The sequence below is a fragment of the Drosophila sulfurigaster genome, chromosome 2R (assembly GCF_023558435.1).
Source record: "Drosophila sulfurigaster albostrigata strain 15112-1811.04 chromosome 2R, ASM2355843v2, whole genome shotgun sequence".
Lineage (NCBI taxonomy): Eukaryota > Metazoa > Arthropoda > Insecta > Diptera > Drosophilidae > Drosophila > Drosophila sulfurigaster.
The window spans coordinates 12806945-12828510 of NC_084882.1; the positions used below are offsets into that span (position 1 = coordinate 12806945).

Sequence of the window (21566 nt, forward strand, 5' to 3'; positions counted from 1 at the left end):
GTATTCGATAAGCACTGGTTCGAATATGTGCTAGGGTTTATGTCTTGGCTTGACTTGTAGCCGTTCTAAATTTTATTATGTATTTTGAGAAATCGATCGCTCTTCTGCTTTTTCAAGTTTGTCATTCTTAAATAATATAAAAATTTAATTGTAAAACTACAACTCATACGCGTCTTCGATAAGCACTGATTGCAATATATGGTTTATGCCTTCGCTTACCTGACTTAATGTTCTCAGACTAATTTTAATCAGTTACCGTGGCAATTTTGATAAATCTCTATTTGTGATGAAATGTAGCAAAAAAGTTCCACAATATTTGCAGCCTCTTAGCTCAAATCGTAGAAAAAAAGAAACTCTTTTTATATTTTGTATATACATATTTACGTACACATTTATTATATTTGCACACAACTGCTTTTAATTACGCTGGTAATCCAAGCTGGTCAGACTAGAGTTTTAAAAAGTATTACATTTGCACATTAATTTATCTGTGCGGCGACACAACTCGAGTCAAGTGCTGAGCTACTGAAAGGCCCTAATTAAAAATGCTTTTTATATAAATTGTAATTCATTCGAGCATCCTTTAACATTATATTATCGTTGTTGTTTTACTTCTTTATTTTTTGTGTGTTTTGCACTGAATCCCTTCATTCAGTTCGGGCCACTCAAGCAACCATTGGCAATTCATGGGCCGCAAACTCACGCTTTTATTTTTTTTTTTTTTTTTTTTTTTTGTATTTGTTGTATTAAAACATGCGCTAAATGTTCCCCTTGCGGCAATTTAATAAAAATAAAAGCCAAGCGGCAACTTCAGAGTGCCCTGTGTGTGTCCCCGCCCCCCACTCAGGTCCGCCCACGAGCACACACACCCACACATACACACATTCATACAGCGCCATTTCAGGTGAATGCGCGCGCTGCGTGCATTAAATTTTCACTATTCACTGACGAACAGAAAAATAAGAAGGAAACAAAAACACAAAAATAAAACATGAAAAAAGAGGAAGAGATTGTAAATAAAATACAAGCAAAAAGTGAGAAATACTCGTAAAGGAAACTTGGCGCCAGGGCCAGATTCGTTGAATGGTAGGCGCAACGCCAAAAGTGTTGGCCATAAGTCAGCAAACATGAATAACAAATCAATTCACTTTTAACGTCGGTGCAAATTCTTGATGCCACACACACACACATACACACATAGACAGCACTCATTTGAAAGGTGCGAAAACGAACTGTTGAAAGGCAAAAGCAAAGCAAAGCAAAGTCGCCGCCACACACACACACACACATACAACGAAACACACACATAAAGGATGGTGCTTAAGAGGCCGCCAAACAAATGTATGTACACAAGTGTTGCTGCTGCTGTTTCGGTCTCGGTGTATCTCTGTGTCCGTGTCCGTGTATGTGTGTGTGTGGTGAGCATGTGTGTGTGTGTTTGCCGCATAGTTCGGTGTTAATGGCAGGCAGCCTTTGTCCGCGTTGGGCGTCGGGCATTTTGAATTTTTAATGCATTCCGCCCGCCTGCTTAGGTTTTGAGCCCCCCTTGCTCTCTCTCCCTCTCTCTCTCACACTCCCTTTCTCCGTCTCATTCTCCAGCTTGGCTGCTTGATGTCGTGTTGCTCCAGTTTTTTTTAGGCATGTTTGCATACACTTACGCCCAGCAAACTATGCATATGCATATGAATGCTTCTGTGTGTTTGTGTGTGTGTGAGTTAGGGGGCTACTCTTAGCCTTCTCCATCTCTCCCTCCCGCTCTCTTGCTTGCCCGCCTGCTTGTCTCTCTTTTTTATGCCTTGGCAAAATTGTCCGGTAATAAATTTTCAGCGTTTCCTGCCGACAAAGCGCCGCACTTTACAACACTTTTGGCATAAACAAACAAACACCGCACACTCACACACACACTCACACACATATGCAGCAAGCCATGCGTGTGAATGGGATATGCTAGTGTGCGTTTACATTAGTGTGTGTGTGAGTGTAGCATGGCGTCCATGTAACGGAAGTTAAGTACACACTAAGTTGAACTCGTGCGCTTGTAACGATGCTTCCTTCATATGTTTTTTGATACTCGGCACTCACACACACACTCACACACACTTACAGCCCCTTCCGCTGCATTTGCTGCTCTTGGCCGGCAGGTGAAAATGTTTGAGTTTTCGTTTTTCTTCTTTTTTTTTACGCCATGCTGTTGTGTGTTCCGAGCGCTGTCCAAAGGCTTAAAACAAAACTTTTGCGCCACGGCGTCAAAATTAATGTCGACATCTCTCCTTGCCGCCGCTGCTGATGAGCTGCTGCCAATGTTAGTTTGCATGTCTGTGCATGTCCATGCATGTCTGTGTCTGTGTGTGTGTGTGTCTGCTTTGCATGCAACATTTTGAATCTCTTTTGCCATCTACTTATGTTATGTTTATGGTGTTAAGTACGTTTTTCACAAGTAATTCATGTTTATGCTGCACAATGGAGGAAAATCAACAGCAACATTATTGCAAATAAACGAAGCTATTTTCGCATATATTGAACTTGCGCTAAATAAGATGAAAGCAGTACAGTAAAAGCAAAATACAACGAAAATCTCCTTAAAAAAAATGGGGAGACCTAGTTATTAAAATGTAGAACAGATTTCTTTTGTTAGTTAAGAAAAAGATGTGAACATCAAAAAATTAACTACAATTACTTCAAAAACTCAAAATTCTAACTTATACTGAATCAAATTTCAAATAATTTTAATTTCAAAATTATAGTATTTTATTCATTCATTTTATACTCATAAAGATTTTTCAGGGGTGCCAGCTGGTAATTTTTTAAAATTTTAAACTACTTAAATTAGGCTAACTCAAAAAAGGCGTGCTACATTTAATTCATAATTTAAATATAAATATAAATATATATATATACCAAACTTAAAAATATTAAAGTGGAATATTGTGCACTTTGTAACTTTTTACAGTGTGATAACTTAAAAAATATATACAAATTGTACATTTTAATAATAAAATTTTTTTAAAAAAAAAATATGCTTAATAGTAACTAATTTGATAATGTTAATGTTACGAAAAGATGCTTAAAGTATGCTGCAAAGCAAGTTTTACACCTGTCTCATTTAACTTAACTTTAGAGGTTAAATAGGCGCTTAGAAAAGAGAGTAAACTATATTGCAGCATATATTAGAGTATGTCTTTTATCTGCATTTGAGGCCAGTCGCCATTGTGCTGTCTCCCTATTATGCAGGCCCCTTTGCTTAGTGGAACAGCAAAAGCAACAACAACAACAACAACGAGTAAAATCGAGCACAAGTGTTTGTAGGCGTCCTGGTTCTTGCTTGAGCTAATAAAACACTTACCAACACTGACACTTCAAACTAATTATGCACTGCTGTGCCGAGGGAAGCAACACTGCACACACACACACATAAACATACACAGGTGTACAAGTAGTCTTGTGTAGTGTAGTGTACATATCCATGATACAATTATACAAGGTAGTCTCGTCGGAAAAACATATTTCGACAAGAGGTTGTCTGCGGACGAAATTTTAGTAGCAAAATCTTTTTGTGTAGACACGGATAGAATTTAAATATTTAGAATTAGAGAATTCTCATATATATTATTAATATTGTTCATAAACAATTTCATTTAAAAATATGTCAAGAGACATTAATATTAGCTTCAAAATATGTAAATATTAATATCATCGTGTTAACGCGCATTTCATTGTCGTCTCGTTCACACTACCAGGCTGTGCCTCTTTCACTCTTATTAACATAGACAGGGTACCAGCTTTTTCCGACGAGACTACCTTCTATAATTGTATCATGTACATATCTAGGTGTAGTGCCGTCATTAACTGTCATTACACAATTTCCATAAACAAAAACAACAAAAACAAGAACAACAAGTGCGTGCGCCAAGGCTCAACTTGGCTCTGCAATAAAAGTTCTGCCTGATTGTGTAAGCGAGTGTCTGAGCCATTGTTTATCTTTAGAAACTTTTGTAAATTGTGTTAAATATTCCATTAAACAGAAAGCTTTTTTCTTCTTTTATTTTGTTCTACAGCTGCAACACAGTCAGACACATTGGCAATGCCTGGGCAGATAAATTGAATGGTTAGCGCACAAGCCCTTTGAATGCGAACTGGGATTGGTTAAGAGCGTTCCACTTTCTACTATTTCTCTTTTTTTATGATAATCTTTATGTTTAAATGCACATTTTATGTGCATGCATATTGAAAAGAACTGCTTTCCCAGTCGACTGAGTTTACTACGAAGTTTAGAACTAGATGGCAGAGATATGCATTAATTGAGCGGGCAAGCTTTTAAAATAATTGCCACAATAGCATATCGATTTAATCGCGCGACTGCGATTAAGCCATAGATTCCATAGAATTATACAAATACTCAACAGAGAAGAATACCCTACCATTAAATAGTGTCAATAAATTAAAATTTAATTTACCAAATAAGGAATCAATTTACTCATTCATCTAATGAATAATAATTTTTAAAATTTCAAATTAGCTGAATTCATTTTATTTTTTGTGAATACATTTAACGCAATAATAATTTAATTTAAATGAAACTAAAATTAACAAAAACAAAAAGAACATTTTATAACTTTATACAAATTTTTTTCCGTGGTGAATTACTTTTCCCTCTTGCAAATTTACTTTCACAGTACGCTATATTAATTTCATTTCATTTTTTATTTCATTTTTTATCTGTCATTCACTTAATTAGCTAATTACCGTTACTAACAATTAAATTCAAATTATTCGCTGCAATCGTCATCTGTGACGTCAGCAACATGGCGATCATGCGCACTGCACAACACTATAAAAAAAAACTCACACATACGTTCTTTGGTATTTTTTAGTACGAAATACCAAGTTAGGGTTGCTACCATGTACGTCGACAAGAGAGAGAGAAAAAAGAAGAAGCAAAACAGCAGCAGCAAGCAAGCAAGCAGTAGGCGCAGTGAGAATGTATAATTTAATTTAACTTAATTACAATTAGTTGGCCGCGCTAGATTTCATTTTTCCGTTTTCCACAGCAGTCAGTACGCAGTAATCGGTGCAAAGCTACGCAAGCAAAAGGAAAAACCCCCCAAAAAAGCTAAAAATCACAAGCGGGTGAAACACACACACTTTTTACAAACACACACAAGCGGTGGGAGCGGACGTGTGTGAGAGGAGAGAAGAAGCAGAGTGTGTGGTTGGTTTGGAAGAAACCAAAACCAAAAGAATAAAAATGCAGAAATTCGTCTGCCGGGGCCAAACGGCGTTGGCTTTACTGATAGCTTGCTGTCTAGTGTTTGGAACAACAACAGTAGCCGGAGCTGATGCAGAAATTGATGATTTCGACGATGGCATCGTTGAAGATGTGCAGGTGAGTTACATACATACATAACATATTCCATACAGCGTTCATGCATGTGTGTGTTTGTGTGCCGGTTACCACCGGCGCACTAAAAAGTACACGTCAGTAGCAACAACATCTGTTCTCGACAGGGGCGGCACACGCTACGAGGAAGAAAGAGAGGGATTCATTCACACATGCACACATACAAACATTTCTGCATTTGTACGAATGACTATTGTTCATAGCTTTGACCCCGCATATCCAACTTTGCACTACATTTTACAATTTCGACATGCATCTGTCTCGCTTTGCATACATTAGAAACCCACTTACGCAAGCCCCCCTCTCCCCATCTTGCGCTCTCTCTGTCGCTCTTTGAAAAGTGTGTCAGCCGCGTGTTTCTCTCTACCTTTTGTCTTGTCTTTTTATCGTTATCTTTTTGACGGTTATCGCTAAAGGTGTTTAATTTAAATGTTTATTCTTAGGAGGAGTCTGCTGACGTCGCTGGCGAAGAATTGGTCTACGAAAGTCCCGTCATAGAGCCTCGAAAATTCCATTTTGCCGATCATTTCGATGATGTTGAAGCCTCACGCAAGCAATGGGTTCACTCGCAGGCCAAGAAGGACGATACAGCTGAGGAGATTGCCAAGTACGATGGCATCTGGAACTGGGAATCCCCACAGCGCATCGTTTGGCCCAAGGATAAGGGACTGGTGCTTAAATCTAAGGCCAAACATGCTGCAATCTCATCGCGTCTAATCAAACAGTTTGACTTCAAATCGAAGAAACCTTTGGTGGTGCAGTATGAGGTCACCATGCAGGTGTGTGTTTACTTTCCCTTGTTACCACCCCCAAGACACTGTTGCAAAGGCTACAGCGGTTGCATCAGCAACACCCCGCTGTAGCATAAACGGCTAATCCAATTAATACTTGTAACACGCTAATCGACCCACATTTTTGTGTACAGGAGGGACAAGAATGCGGTGGCTCGTATATCAAACTGCTGTCGGCGGGCAAGGAAACCGATGATCTGACCACGGTAAGTAAAACCACATAAAGCCAATATATAGGTTCATTAGAAGTCAACTCAATATAATAATTAACATATTAGACTAAGCGCATTGGGAAACTAAATAATAATTTTATGGTCTAAAACTAGTTTTGTTTTGCCAAAGAGTTCGCTTTTACTATTTTTTTAACTTTGCATTTTGTTATCTTCTGTTTCTCTGTAGTTCAATGACAAGACACCCTACACCATCATGTTTGGTCCGGACAAGTGTGGCAACGATGTGAAAATGCACTTCATATTCCGTCATGTAAATCCAATTAACGGCACCATAACTGAAAAGCACTGTAACAAACCAAAGTAAGTTCCCCCTTTTGCCTCTCGCTGTTTCCCCCTTATTTTCGCTGCTCAGCGCTCTGTTCATTAGCTTGACATGTTGCAGATAAGCCGGGCGCATCAACTCTCAACTGTTGCTGCTGCTGCTGGTGGTTGATTTGTTGATTGCAGCGCGGTCATTCACTTTTCACTGTTGTGTGTTCGCACTTTCACTTGTTGTGTCTATTTTGCATTTTCAAGGAACCGCTTGGAGGAGCCCTTCAAGGATAAGTTGCCGCATCTGTATCAACTGGTCGTGCGTCCTGACAACAGCTTTGAAATTCGTTTGGATCACAAAATCATCAACGAAGGCTCCCTGTTGACTGACTTCAAGCCAGCCGTTAATCCACCAGCAGAAATTGATGATCCAGCGGATCAGAAGCCAGCCGATTGGGATGAGCGTGAGAAGATCCCCGATCCCTCGTCACAGAAACCCGACGATTGGAACGATGATGCGTTGCCACAGATTCCCGATGTTACCGCTGTCATGCCCGAAGGTTGGCTAGAGGATGAGCCCGATATGATTCCCGATCCCACAGCCGAGAAACCCGAGGATTGGGATACCGAAATTGATGGCGAATGGGAGGCTCCTCTTGTGGATAACCCCGCTTGTGAAAAGGCTCCAGGTTGCGGCAAATGGCAGGCACCACACATTCCCAATCCAGAGTACAAGGGCAAGTGGCGGGCACCGATGATTGAGAATCCCAACTACCAGGGCAAATGGGCTCCACGCAAGATTGCCAATCCAGATTTCTTCGAGGATCTGATGCCATTCCAAATGACGCCAATTGTGAGTGCAAATTAGTGATGTAAAAGTTAAGCATAATTAAATGAAATGAATTTTGCAGAGCGCTGTTGGTTTGGAGCTGTGGTCGATGTCTAATGAGATCTTGTTCGACAATCTGATTATTACCGATGATGTGGATGTTGCACGCGACTTTGCCGCCAATAGTTTTGACATTAAGCGTCGTTACATTGACAAGGAATCGGTAAGTTGACCCTCAACCCAATACATTTATCTATCCACAAAAAACACGAAGAAAAGAATATTAGCTAACCATGTGAATTGCTCTGCATACGGAAGAAAACGCTGTGGCATCGAATGATGCGCCACATGAACTACAAGCCCGGCTGGTGGGCCTTGTATTTCCTCTACTTGCTGATCCCCGCCAGCTGCTACGTCTTCTATTTGTATCGGCGTGCCAAAGAGGTTGCCACATGCCACCATTTTACTTGTATCTATTAGTTGCACACAAAAACACACATTGTACTCTTATAATATGCTCAACACATTCATTTTGCTATTGCTATTTGCACGAGATTCGCACCCTTATTGCTATTATGATGCTTTATTGTAGGACTCATTCGTGAATAAGGTGCTTGAGCTAGCCAAGAGTCATCCCACAGTGTGGGGCATTGGCTTGGTAGCATTTGTTGCGCTGACCGTCATCGGTGTCTACTGTAAATTTGGCAAGCCCAAGTCCCAGGTAATGTTTTGCTAGCCATCAACTTGAATCATTTAATTTGCTTAGAATACATGCTAACATTTCAATTCAAACAACTACAGGACTCTGCGGCATCTGCAGCCGCTGCGCAGGCTAAGAAAACAGATGAACCACAGCCCGATGATGAGAATGAGCCAGCTGGTGAGGAGGATGAGAGCGAGGAAGATTCATCAGCCCAGGTGGCTGGTGAAAGCAGCAGCAGTAGCCCCAAAAAGAATAAAAAGTCTGATTTAGATAATAAAGAGCAAGCGAAGCAGGAAGAGAACAGTGACGAGCCTACACAGACTGAGGTAAGTCAATCAGTGTTTTCAAGTTAAATCCATTGCTTATACTCTACAACTTTTCTCTGCAGGAATCCACTACAAAATCCACTCGCAAACGCACGGTGCGCAAGGATTAAAGAGGGGAATCGCATCAGCCTCAGTTCGCATTCTTGAAACTTAACCTAATTCCAAACTGCAATTGAAAACAAAAAACTAAAACTTACTAGAGAAAGAAGAACAAATAGAGTGTACCAAACAGCTCGTCATGTTTACCAATTCATCAACACACACACATAAGCATACACACTCAGTTCCGTAAAATCGCATAACACCCACGATTCACGTACACAGCATGATGCCTCATACCAAAACTATTTGTTGGTAGTTCACATACAGCTGCTAATTTAATAAACCAGTTTATGTGGTTCGTTCGGTTTAGTTTTCTTAAATTACACACATTTATTTGTATGTACGTACTTTTATTTGTTTTTTCCCTGTTGTATTATCTTCGTATTTTTCGATATTTCCAATTCTCTGTATTCCTATTTCGATTTCTGTTTAAAATTAATCTCGTGTGTCTCGTAATGATTTTGATTTGTGTTCTTCAAACTTTCAACGAAATCGTAATAACAACAACAAGAAAAACAAAACTAGACAAATGAGGGAAACAAAGATGATAAATGAAACAAAATAAGCGATACGTACTCCAGTAGAGAATGAGAAAACAAAAAAAGGGAAACATCTAGTTTAATATTATGTAATTTAAACGAAATTTATGAAATACGCTAGTTATATACTCAGAGTTTAAATAAATTTCATTTTGTTCATTTGTAACAATGAAAAGCTACAGCGTCAGCGTCAAATAAAACTGAATGTCAACAAGAAATAAAAATACAAAAAAAAAAAAACAAAATCAACAGAGACTACAAATCAAATAATTATTTCAATTTTCACAATAGAACATCCGTTGCCAAGCGGCAACCCGGAAGGACTAACCGACCGACCAAATCAGCCCCAGCACCAAATGCCAATCGACGGACAATCTGTTTTTATTCCTACCAGCAACCACCGCTGCTGGGCATGAATCTCCGCATCGCATCGCTATGCTATGGTGTAATGTGTTAATTTAAATGTCAAACCCTTGTAAATGTGATTGAAAATTGTGAGGGCGACGACCAAATCAGATTCGAATTGGATTTATGCTTCGCGATGCATGCACCGTCAACTGGCAAAACCGCCGCGACGCCGTTGCTGTTACCGCTGCCGTTGCCGATGTTGCATGTTTGTGGTTTTTTAGAAAATTTATTTCGCAAAAACATTGTGTGATACCCCTCAGATTGTATAAAACGATAAAAGCTCAACAACCTTGCTCGATTTCAAATTCAAATCGACAATGATTTTCTTTAAAAATAAGTTTAAAGAGTTTTGCTCGACTTTGGCGTTTTAATTCAATTTCCTACTCCCATAAATATGTCAAGTCAGACCTTCCCATAAGGGCAAAAGGGCAATTGTTAATGAAATTGTTATGACAGCCCCAAAAAACATCTATGTATGTACTATATACAAGTTCATACTCATATGTCTGATGGGATTGCAAAATACTTTGCATTCAAATTAGATTTATGCCCGCTAACAGATGTGCAAAGCAATTCCGTCTATTGCCAATCCGGAGACATTTTCCAGCACAAAAGATTAAATGGTTTGCATTCGGTTGGGAGTTCCCTGATGTCTAGTACCGATAGCTGAGTCTGAGTATTGACGACGCACTTAAAAGGATTAACATTTTCGTGCTGACTGCGGTTGGAGACGTCGCTGCATATTAAAATAACATGAATGAATCTCACTCGCTGCCATATTTCATAGACATACCGAAATCCTCGAAAAGGGATCGTTTTGCGGCATGTTGAGTAAGTGGTGTGCGGTTGCAATTACGACGCCCGGGTGGCCAGTGTGTTACTCAAACCATCGGTTTTGCCATGCGTAAGCATTATAATTTTAATAAAAATGTTGTTTTTGTTGTCAATGCTTTGAACCCTTCAAGTAGACAATAAACATTCAGCTGTAGGTCTAGACGTCCGCCACCCAAAAATAAAAAAAAAACAGAAACAAGAAACTCCCCAAATCTACGGCATTCCGAGTGAGTGCTTTAAGTAGAATTAGTTTAACCATTTTTGGGCAGGGGTCAACACTGGGTCCCCGCTCATCAGGGACTCCCCATTGGGAGTGGAGCCCGCCAACCATATAATATGCTCAACACATTCATTTTGCTATTGCTATTTGCACGAGATTCGCACCCTTATTGCTATTATGATGCTTTATTGTAGGACTCATTCGTGAATAAGGTGCTTGAGCTAGCCAAGAGTCATCCCACAGTGTGGGGCATCGGTGTCTACTGTAAATTTGGCAAGCCCAAGTCCCAGGTAATGTTTTGCTAGCCATCAACTTGAATCATTTAATTTGCTTAGAATACATGCTAACATTTCAATTCAAACAACTACAGGACTCTGCGGCATCTGCAGCCGCTGCGCAGGCTAAGAAAACAGATGAACCACAGCCCGATGATGAGAATGAGCCAGCTGGCGAGGAGGATGAGAGCGAGGAAGATTCATCAGCCCAGGTGGCTGGTGAAAGCAGCAGCAGTAGCCCCAAAAAGAATAAAAAGTCTGATTTAGATAATAAAGAGCAAGCGAAGCAGGAAGAGAACAGTGACGAGCCTACACAGACTGAGGTAAGTCAATCAGTGTTTTCAAGTTAAATCCATTGCTTATACTCTACAACTTTTCTCTGCAGGAATCCACTACAAAATCCACTCGCAAACGCACGGTGCGCAAGGATTAAAGAGGGGAATCGCATCAGCCTCAGTTCGCATTCTTGAAACTTAACCTAATTCCAAACTGCAATTGAAAACAAAAACTAAAACTTACTAGAAAGAAGAACAAATAGAGTGTACCAAACAGCTCGTCATGTTTACCAATTCATCAACACACACACATAAGCATACACACTCAGTTCCGTAAAATCGCATAACACCCACGATTCACGTACACAGCATGATGCCTCATACCAAAACTATTTGTTGGTAGTTCACATACAGCTGCTAATTTAATAAACCAGTTTATGTGGTTCGTTCGGTTTAGTTTTCTTAAATTACACACATTTATTTGTATGTACGTACTTTTATTTGTTTTTTCCCTGTTGTATTATCTTCGTATTTTTCGATATTTCCAATTCTCTGTATTCCTATTTCGATTTCTGTTTAAAATTAATCTCGTGTGTCTCGTAATGATTTTGATTTGTGTTCTTCAAACTTTCAACGAAATCGTAATAACAACAACAAGAAAAACAAAACTAGACAAATGAGGGAAACAAAGATGATAAATGAAACAAAATAAGCGATACGTACTCCAGTAGAGAATGAGAAAACAAAAAAAGGGAAACATCTAGTTTAATATTATGTAATTTAAACGAAATTTATGAAATACGCTAGTTATATACTCAGAGTTTAAATAAATTTCATTTTGTTCATTTGTAACAATGAAAAGCTACAGCGTCAGCGTCAAATAAAACTGAATGTCAACAAGAAATAAAAATACAAAAAAACAAAATCAACAGAGACTACAAATCAAATAATTATTTCAATTTTCACAATGGAACATCCGTTGCCAAGCGGCAACCCGGAAGGACTAACCGACCGACCAAATCAGCCCCAGCAACAACTGCCAATCGACGGACAATCTGTTTTTATTCCTACCAGCAACCACCGCTGCTAGGCATGAATCTCCGCATCGCATCGCTATGCTATGGTGTAATGTGTTAATTTAAATGTCAAACCCTTGTAAATGTGATTGAAAATTGTGAGGGCGACGACCAAATCAGATTCGAATTGGATTTATGCTTCGCGATGCATGCACCGTCAACTGGCAAAACCGCCGCGACGCCGTTGCTGTTACCGCTGCCGTTGCCGATGTTGCATGTTTGTGGTTTTTAGAAAATTTATTTCGCAAAAACATTGTGTGATACCCCTCAGATTGTATAAAACGATAAAAGCTCAACAGCCTTGCTCGATTTCAAATTCAAATCGTCGAGGATTTTCTTTAAAAATAAGTTTAAAGAGTTTTGCTCGACTTTGGCGTTTTAATTCAATTTCCTACTCCCATAAATATGTCAAGTCAGACCTTCCCATAAGGGCAAAAGGGCAATTGTTAATGAAATTGTTATGACAGCCCCAAAAACATCTACATAAGAGTTGGTACTCATATGTCTGATGGGATTGCAAAATACTTTGCATTCAAATTAGATTTATGCCCGCTAACAGATGTGCAAAGCAATTCCGTCTATTGCCAATCCGGAGACATTTTCCAGCACAAAAGATTAAATGGTTTGCATTCGGTTGGGAGTTCCTGATGTCTGGTACCGATAGCTGAGTCTGAGTATTGACGACGCACTTAAAAGGATTAACATTTTCGTGCTGACTGCGGTTGGAGACGTCGCTGCATATTAAAATAACATGAATGAATCTCACTCGCTGCCATATTTCATAGACATACCGAAATCCTCGAAAAGGGATCGTTTTGCGGCATGTTGAGTAAGTGGTGTGCGGTTGCAATTACGACGCCCGGGTGGCCAGTGTGTTACTCAAACCATCGGTTTTGCCATGCGTAAGCATTATAATTTTAATAAAAATGTTGTTTTTGTTGTCAATGCTTTGAACCCTTCAAGTAGACAATAAACATTCAGCTGTAGGTCTAGACGTCCGCCACCCAAAAAAAACAGAAACAAGAAACTCCCCAAATCTACGGCATTCCGAGTGAGTGCTTTAAGTAGAATTAGTTTAACCATTTTTTGGGTAGGGGTCAACACTGGGTCCCCCGCTCATCAGGGACTCCCCCATTGGGAGTGGAGCCCGCCAACCAGCATTTAAACTTATTGAAGCCTCCACTCGCATATGGCAATCGATGCGTAAGCAAAAGTACCACACGCCATGTGCAATGTTATTGCACAGAGAGGAAAACCCTTAGATTGCGACAAGTTGGGGTTGCTCCCGAGGGTTGCTTGAGTTACCCTTGACATGTGTGTGGCTGGGTTGCCCAGTCTGCAATTTTTGGCAAGTTCTGTGCAATTAAATCGTTCCGTTGTCTGATCGAAAAAAAGAAAGAAATCCTGACTGGGAATTAATTGTGGCACATTGCAGGCTCGATTTCATCATAAAGATTAGTCGAGTGCATAGACCAAAGATAAAAAATCATAAAAATAAATTGGTTTTTGAATATTCGTCAGGGCATGACACTAATAACGCTTTCATGCGATTTATTTCCTTTCGATATTGCTTCTATTGATTTCGTACACCGATAATCGTCTTATTCCCCACTGCAATAACCATTTTTCACTTGAATAAATGGATAAATCGTAGGGGAGAGGAATACTCTATACTATATTTGGGGTCACAGGATTTTATCTCATTAGAAGTGGCTTTGGTTTGCATAGTTAAGCGTTCTTAATGACTGACCATTAAACTTAACTCAATTAACTCATAATTTGTGGGTTAAGATGGGTAATTGTGCCGATAGCCAATTATAATACTGTGGGCAAAAGTAGTAAGACTTTGTTCATAATTTTAAAATTCTTTATTTATTCGGCCAAATCTATTTCGTCCCCTCAAATTAATCCCCCGGCCACAATACACTTTCGCAAACGATTTTTCCAATCCTCGAAATAGTTTTATAGTAGATTTCCGGAATAGCCTTCAATGCGCGTAGTGATTCTCGTTTAATGTCTTCAATTGACTCAAAACGGTTTTCCCGGTGCGATCGTTTGAGTTTTCTGAACAGCCAGAAGTCACACGGAGCTAAATCAGGCGAATACGGTGGTTGTGGAACGATATTGGTTGAATTTTGGAAAAAACTCACTAAGAATCAATGCAGTATGCGACGGTGCACTATAATGATGCAAAACCAACAGTTGTTGATCCATTATTTTGGTCTTTTTAGACGAATTGCCTCACGCAAACGACGCATTATGTTCAAATAATAGTCCTTATTAACAGTTTGGCCGGATGGAAGGAATTCATAGTTCGCAACACCACGAAAATCGAAAAACTGTCATCATGACCTTGATTTTTGATCGACTTTGACGAGCTCTTTCTTGACCCTCCTTGAAGTCTTTGTACCACTTAGAAACATTTTTTTGTGACATGGTAGAATCACCGAAGGCCTTTGCAACATTTTGAAACATTTCGGCACCCGAAATTTGATTCCGCACACAAAATTTAATGGAACTTCTTTATTGAAAAATTTCACTCATTGTAAAATCGCCGAATGCACTTTTTGTACTTCAGAAAACTGGCATATATGTATTAAACACTAATGATTATTTTGATATGATATTTGGCATAGAAGTTACTGACAGTCTTGCCAACCTAGAAACAAAATATTTCGACGAATGGATTTCCGCACGAAATATAAATTAAAAAGTCTTACTACTTTTTGCCCACAGTAGTATAAAGTTGCCAGCGAAAATGAAGAAATTAATAAATTTTCACTAAGAAAATGTTGAATTGTATTTTGTTCAATTGTATTATGAAATGTGTACAAGCGAAAACAAATTTGTATAATTAATTATATGCTACCGTTTTCTAGCAAATGCTACTTTACACTTGGCCCCGCTTAACACGGGGTTACGTTCCTAGAAATCCTCGTGTTAAGCGAAACATGGATTCAGTACAAAATAAGGGGTTACGTTCGCAAAAATTTAAAATTAGAAGCAAAAAAATTTTTTGTTTAAATTTGGTCTGTTTTTATTAAAGTTTCATACATTTGTTCAAAATTAACCAAAAGTTATTATGCATATGCCTTTAAGAAATGCATAACATTCATATTTTCAAAATTAAAAGTTGGTATTGAATTAAAAAGTTGCTTCATATAATTAATTAACAGTTTCAACTTTAGAGAAACTTAAAAATGTTAAAAAGTAAGAAGATCATGTTTCTATTCATATTAAATTTGAAATGCATTTGGTGGCATTCATAGAATAAGACAGTTTGTTTCAACATGTTTCCTCTTTTGGAGGCTCCTTACCAAAAAATCGTGTAAGAACGAGGTTTCTAGAGTGCTAAAAGGGGATGGGAGCAAATTTATAACCGTGTGAGACCGAGTTCGTTCGAGAGCCAAGTGTATTTGAAATATTAAGAAATATAATACATTTTTAAATTTATTTACTAAGTTATTATAGCAGATACTATTTTCAATATAATAAAATGACCAAACCGAGTTAGGAACAAAATTGCAATTTTAATTTTAATGAAATGTTGATTTGCCAGTATTCAAAAAGTTTGAAAATGTAGCTATCCACTAAGAATGGGAAGAATAATTTTAGCAACTTACAAAATACTTAAGTTGTTAACAGATGCAATCTGGTTTTCTTTTGATTTATAGAAAATTTCAATAAATTTTGAAAATAAACTGTTTGCAAGTTGCTTTACACTTAATACAACACAAATATAACGTCTTAACGAAAAGCTCAAGTTCAAAATTTCAGTGCTGCCAAATGAATAAAATGTATTAATTTGCAGTGCTGCCCATAGAAAACACTGCGGTTCATATACTCGCTATACTCCACACTCAACGAATTGCTCCTCTTCAACGAATTTATGAACTAGTCATAAAAACTTGCACTGGACACAGTGGCTCTAAAACTGCGGGCAATTGGTTTCAACCCTATTAAACGTTAATTTCAAATGCGACGCGTTTGAAGCATTGTGATATATTTGCGCGGATGATGTAAATAACAAAATATAAAAACATATTTATTTGCAAATGAAATTATTATATACATAAAATAAATAGAAAAATATATATAGTAAATATCATTTAAGAAAAATTTACAGAATGCATTTCAAATTCAATCATTCATCTTATACAACGTCTTGAATAAGGAAATGATGTAACACTCACTTTATTTTAAATCGCACCCTAAGGAGCAATTTCCTCACTGCTTGTGGCATCTTGCAGTCCGGCAGGACGATGCGCGAAAATTGATTAATGCACATCGAAGACGAGGAAACGGCACAAATCCCGCATTGCATTTGCTACGCCAAAGGACATCGTCGCCTTTAACAACAAGGCACTCTAATGGTGCTGGTCAGCCAATCATTAATAATACTCGTATCCTTGACTCGCCTTCCGTCGAGATGCATGATCCTTCAGTTTGCAAACGGTGCAGCTACAACAGCAATCTGGTGGTGTAAGAATAATAAAAATTTGATTGTAAATCGTTTATCATCATTACGCGTACAGCGTCAAAACTCGCCGAATAACCACAACAACAATAAAAAGAAATTACAAAAAGCTGCTTGACTAGACTCATAAAAATGACCGTTGGGTGAGTTCAAGTGACCACCCCAACAACTACTTGATGGGGTGAGAAGATGAATGCAACCCCTTTTAAACTATTGCAGAAAACTGACCCTTTGGCTGGCCTAATTAAATTTCCTTTGTGTCTGCGCAGTTTAGTTTGTCTTTTGATTGCCCCGTTCCTAAGATTAAGCTTTTGTTTTTCTATTTAACGCTTAATTTCAACATTTTGATGGCCTAACAAGATTTCAGCTTGACCCCTTGTTATCTAACTGCAATAATTCGTTTGGTTCGGGATCGGTTACAACGCGATTTCCTTTTATAAAACCCAACTGACCGCGACTAAACAAACACCAAAGCAAGCAGCAAGTCGCTTGACCGCTTCGATTCGCAGTTGACTTATGAAAGAAACTTTTTAATTGCATTAGAATCAAGAAGAGATTGCAATCGGGGTCTTGCTGACCATTGTCCAGCGGTTGTTTATTTTATGACTGCCCCGGGACCTCAAGAACGCTTAACCTTTTGAATATTTAGGAGCGCACTTGAGCCGTTGGCTTTGTTACAATATCAAATGTTAATACCTATGTGGTCAGCTCTGTTTTTTTTTCTTTTTCATTAATGCACTTTCCGGTCAGGGCAGAACAAATTGCTTGTACTGTATCAAACTTGCTTATTGTTATTGTTAAGCGGATCAGTTTCATGTCTGAGATCTTTTTGGTGCACACTGATTTGCATTTCAAGCTTTCCTCCTGAGTTCATTATTTCTTTTTGGCAATTTTCATTCACCAAATCATTGTCGAAATCATTATTTCGTACGTGCGCTGCACGCTTTGCGTTAAAATTGATTATGTACCAGACATCTCTTAGTACCTTTTATATATATGCATTACTATATTACATACAGACAACAAGAACTGGGCTTGGCATCCTCGCCTTGCCATTGCGTGACTTTTTTACGTAGGCCGCAAAAGGCGGCCCCGAAATTGGCTTTGATCCGACAATCATTAGTACTCGAATTGCACTCTCAAGACTCATAAATACGCATATCACAGTTCTTGCTCTTAGTCTGTTGCAAAGCCCACAAAATTGCTCAATAAAAGAGTTGGCGTGTTGCCAGCCACGGAGACTTCTCGACTTCTAGGAGCGCCAGCCACTCCCGAGTGGGCGCTCTGCACTTCAACAAACTGGGCGTAAAATGCTGTCCGATCCTTATGCGGCACTCAACTTCAGAAATAATCATTAAGTCTGACAGTCATACTCGACTTTCAGATACCCGAGCGTAAAGTAATAAAATTACAATTGAAATGAAAACGCAATTAAGATTGCTCTTACTTGAAATTCGAACTCAATGTAGAAACCAACATCAAGCACAATCTATCGAAGTGTTTTTATTTATTGTTATTTTGTGAGTAGTTGTAAAACTAAATTAATTTTATATTGCCATCGGCTATATTTTAACATTTTTTCGTCTCATTTATATGAGTTTTTTTATAAATAATGGTTCCTTTAAAAATTCTTATATTATTTTCTCCTTACATTGTTTTTCGAATTTACCTTAACAGAAAATGCGAATTTACCTTAACAGAAAATGCGAATAATACATTTCTTATTTATTATTATTTTAAACACTGTTAAAACGAATTATAAAAATGTCATCAGCCTTAAAAAGTGTTCGAATTATTATCCCAATAATAATGTACATATCTACTACGAAAATACGACTTGTGGTCTGTGTTCTTGAATTCTAATGACTTTTATTTAAAAATCCACAAAATTGGTAGCTTCCATTTTTATTTTTAAAATGCATCAGTTTATAAGAAGAACATCTTTAAAAACATTTCTTTAAGTCAATTTTGGGATAAACAATACAAATATCAACAAATATTAATTTGAAGCTAAAAATTCTGTTCTTCTATTATAAGTTTATAAAACCCTTAATATGAAATAAAGTACAAAACCTTTTTGTTAACTTTTTGCAAAAGAAATACATTTTTACTCATTACTAAAGACACTTTTTAGGCAGCCTGACATCAGCTTGGCTTCAGCACACCTGTCGCCCGCTTTCAAGCAAATCAAATTTCACAACTCCCCATACAAAAATTTGCGTACTTTGACCATTCAACAGACCCTCGAAGAGGCCAGTTCAGTGTTTCAGTTGTTATAGAAATCCGCAACGACACGGTTCAAGTGCCAAGTGGCTCGATCGTTGAAGGGGACAAAAAAGCCGCGCGTTTTTTTTATTCTCCTGTCTTTTTGCTGCCCACATGCGGCCAGGTCAGGGAGCTGTTGCAAGTGTGTGTGTGTGAGTGTGTGTAAGTGTTTTGTGTTATACGGTTCGGCGAGTCTTAACGCTCATAGTTCCCCTTTGAACCCCAGCGGAGTGGTTGGCAAAAGAAAGCCACAGTAAACAGTAGAAGAGGCAACGAAAACAAAAATAAAAACGAACACCTGATCAAAATTTCAAATTATTACGACGAAATGGGCAACAAAACATTAAGAAGGACAACAACAGGCATAGCTCGTGCTCAAGTTGTTATCACACACAGCAACACACACACTCCTCACACACACACACTCGCTCAGTTGTCGCAGTTGCTATGAAAATGCTTTGGTCTAATGAACACCGAAACAGCTAAGGCGACCTGCACCCATAATGAAAAACTTCAACTTGGTCGCTGCAATTACGCGACGAGCCCAAGAAAATGCATGTCTACTAGAGTCTAGCATGCATGCATGTGTGTGTGTGTGTGTGTGTTGGGGTTGAGGTCGCGGTGTCGAGCTCGGGTCATTCCCAATGTAACATGCATGCACCTGACACCGCCGACTCATTACGACGACCAAGAGAAACTAGGAAGTTGCGTTGAGGAAATGAGGAAGTGGCGCGCTCGCCCAGATCTTTTCTTTCTCTCCCCCTCTCTCTCTCTCTCCCTCGCTCTCTGTTTTAAGCGCGTGCTGTTTGCCCGTTGCAGTTCAAGTCGATGTCGAAGTTGAAGTCGAAGTCGAAGTCGTCGTAGAAGAAGGCGAGGCAAAGGCAAAAGTCAGCCAAGCGCTGCGTCAACGTTAGTGGCATAATTTGGTCGCGGTTCGCTGATGGTTTCCTAGCGATCGTGTTGGTGGTGGTGGTGGGGGGTTGTCCCGTTGCCATTGCTGGTTGCTGGTTGACGATTGTCGGTGGCAGAACTAACAGTTTTCCCTATGCAACAACCCTTGTGAGTTTTCCTGCAGCGCAGCGTTAAGAATTGAGCGCCAAAATGCAGCAGTCAATGACACTGAGCACTGCAGCAAGGAGCTGTCCAGGATAACATATGCGCCTTGTGGCTCGTGCCAACATCAGCATAACAATTAAACATAAATATGCCTAGGATAACACACGAACTTTTTCGGGCAAACACCTTTCCTTTTTGGTCATGTGGGCGCGTCGTCGTAGCTGCTCTGCTACTGCTGCTCGTTTGTTTATCAGCATTTTAAACTAGGCGAGGGCGCGTTCTTGTGCCGGCTGCTCAGGTTTTAAGGGTTAGCTTTGACCCGGCCAACTGACGCGCGCGCCCTACGCTCTACTGATAATGGCCATATAGCACCACCCCTGCGATATATGGTATGGTACTATATCCTTGCTTGCTGAGTCATAGATCGGATCGCTGTTGAGTGGCATAGTTTGTTTGGTCTGGTCACGCACGCAAGGATCTGCATTGCACTCTCATATGGCACACACATGTCTCTTGTGGTTGTTGTTGTGTCCTGGTCTGGTCTGGTCTTGTTTGCTTTTGCCTTTGCCGCAGTTAAAGTTGAAGCTTCACGCCGCGCTGCCCTTTGTACGCCTTCCCACTCCGGTAATTGCCTCTCCTCAACTCAACTCAACTAAATAACTGACCAACTGACTTTTTGTTGCCAATGTGCTGCGCATATGTGCAACTGCAACTGCAACTGCAACGCGTACGTACGTGCAGCATGCAGCCTGCTTTTTTTGTGTTGTCTTGGTCTTGGTTGTTTTAGTAGTTGCTCTCCTGTTGTGCGTTTCACTTAGCGCGAAATTTTGCAATTATTAATTCGAGAAACAGGCGTTCTATTTGGCTTGGGTGGCAACCATGTGCTGGCCACTTCAACTCCAGCCCAACTGTCACTTTCATGTTCTGTTTTTTTGGTGGGAAATTTTACATGTTTCCAAAGTGGTCACTACTCAAATGCCATATGTGCAGAGCCAAACAACGAGTTGAGAGACAGTTGAACATAGAATTTAATTGCAAACTATATTAAACACAAAAAAAACTGTACTTTAAATTCTCTAAGCATGAAGTGGGAATATGTAAATATTATTCTTAATTTCATTGAATAATTTAAAAAATTTAAATGAACTTTCACAGCAAAGATTTACCTTACTGTTTTTACAGCAACTATATAATATCGTTTTACGATATGAATAAAAAGTTGCCAAAGACTCAAGAAATAAGAAAGCCTTTCATACCAAACCATTAATTTTGGAAAGTTTCTAAATATCCTTTGCTTACTAAGTCATATCCTTAATCAAAATTTAATATTTCTAAAAGAACACTTCAAATTTTTCTTAGTTATTTACTTAAAACAATGAAAATATGTAAAGAAAATCTTTAGTTAATGATTAGACCCACTAAATGTAATTTTTCAAAGAACGACGATCCTTACAGCAAGCAGATGAAGTAAGATTAGAAAAGATAATATATAACCCACAAACTGTAA

General features: G+C 38.9%; 2 protein-coding genes and 1 long non-coding RNA gene across 6 annotated transcripts in view; 2 read left to right on the forward strand and 1 right to left on the reverse strand.

The window, feature by feature from the left end:
- The window catches only part of LOC133837846 (uncharacterized), a 96892-nt gene that overhangs the window by 22683 nt on the left and 52643 nt on the right, over positions 1-21566 (reverse strand). The window contains exon 2 of the long non-coding RNA XR_009893872.1: positions 16455-16735. This is a non-coding gene — a long non-coding RNA (uncharacterized LOC133837846). The remainder of the gene's footprint in view (positions 1-16454; positions 16736-21566) is intronic.
- Positions 4876-9348, forward strand: LOC133836180 (calnexin). Of its 4 annotated transcripts, none has more exons than XM_062266512.1 (10): positions 4876-4980; positions 5049-5383; positions 5842-6177; positions 6324-6395; positions 6589-6722; positions 6939-7527; positions 7586-7726; positions 7822-7947; positions 8305-8532; positions 8595-9348. In XM_062266512.1, the coding sequence occupies exons 2-10, from the start codon at positions 5246-5248 to the stop codon at positions 8640-8642; spliced, it is 1812 nt and encodes a 603-aa protein (XP_062122496.1). In that variant the 5' UTR covers positions 4876-4980; positions 5049-5245; the 3' UTR covers positions 8643-9348. The 4 variants fall into 4 exon arrangements, with proteins under 4 accessions (XP_062122496.1, XP_062122493.1, XP_062122494.1 ...); XM_062266509.1 differs by lacking the exon at positions 7822-7947 and adding an exon at positions 8096-8224; XM_062266510.1 differs by lacking the exon at positions 7822-7947 and adding an exon at positions 8096-8224 and having other exon boundaries at positions 4935-4980; positions 5052-5383.
- LOC133839487 (nucleolin-like) lies at positions 9715-12095 on the forward strand. Its single transcript, XM_062271077.1, has 4 exons — positions 9715-9786; positions 10830-10925; positions 11006-11233; positions 11296-12095. The coding sequence occupies exons 1-4, from the start codon at positions 9715-9717 to the stop codon at positions 11341-11343; spliced, it is 444 nt and encodes a 147-aa protein (XP_062127061.1). The 3' UTR covers positions 11344-12095.

Bases quoted from the DNA above. Each gene is read 5' to 3' on its own strand.
- LOC133836180 (XM_062266509.1), top strand. From the start codon at position 5,246: ATGCAGAAATTCGTCTGCCGGGGCCAAACGGCGTTGGCTTTACTGATA. The intron at 7,528-7,585 runs GTGAGTGCAAAT...TGAATTTTGCAG, and splicing joins CATTCCAAATGACGCCAATT to AGCGCTGTTGGTTTGGAGCT. The intron at 8,225-8,304 runs GTAATGTTTTGC...AAACAACTACAG, and splicing joins TTGGCAAGCCCAAGTCCCAG to GACTCTGCGGCATCTGCAGC.
- LOC133839487 (XM_062271077.1), top strand. From the start codon at position 9,715: ATGCATGCACCGTCAACTGGCAAAACCGCCGCGACGCCGTTGCTGTTA. The intron at 9,787-10,829 runs GTTTGTGGTTTT...GCTTTATTGTAG, and splicing joins TGCCGTTGCCGATGTTGCAT to GACTCATTCGTGAATAAGGT. The intron at 11,234-11,295 runs GTAAGTCAATCA...TTTTCTCTGCAG, and splicing joins ACGAGCCTACACAGACTGAG to GAATCCACTACAAAATCCAC.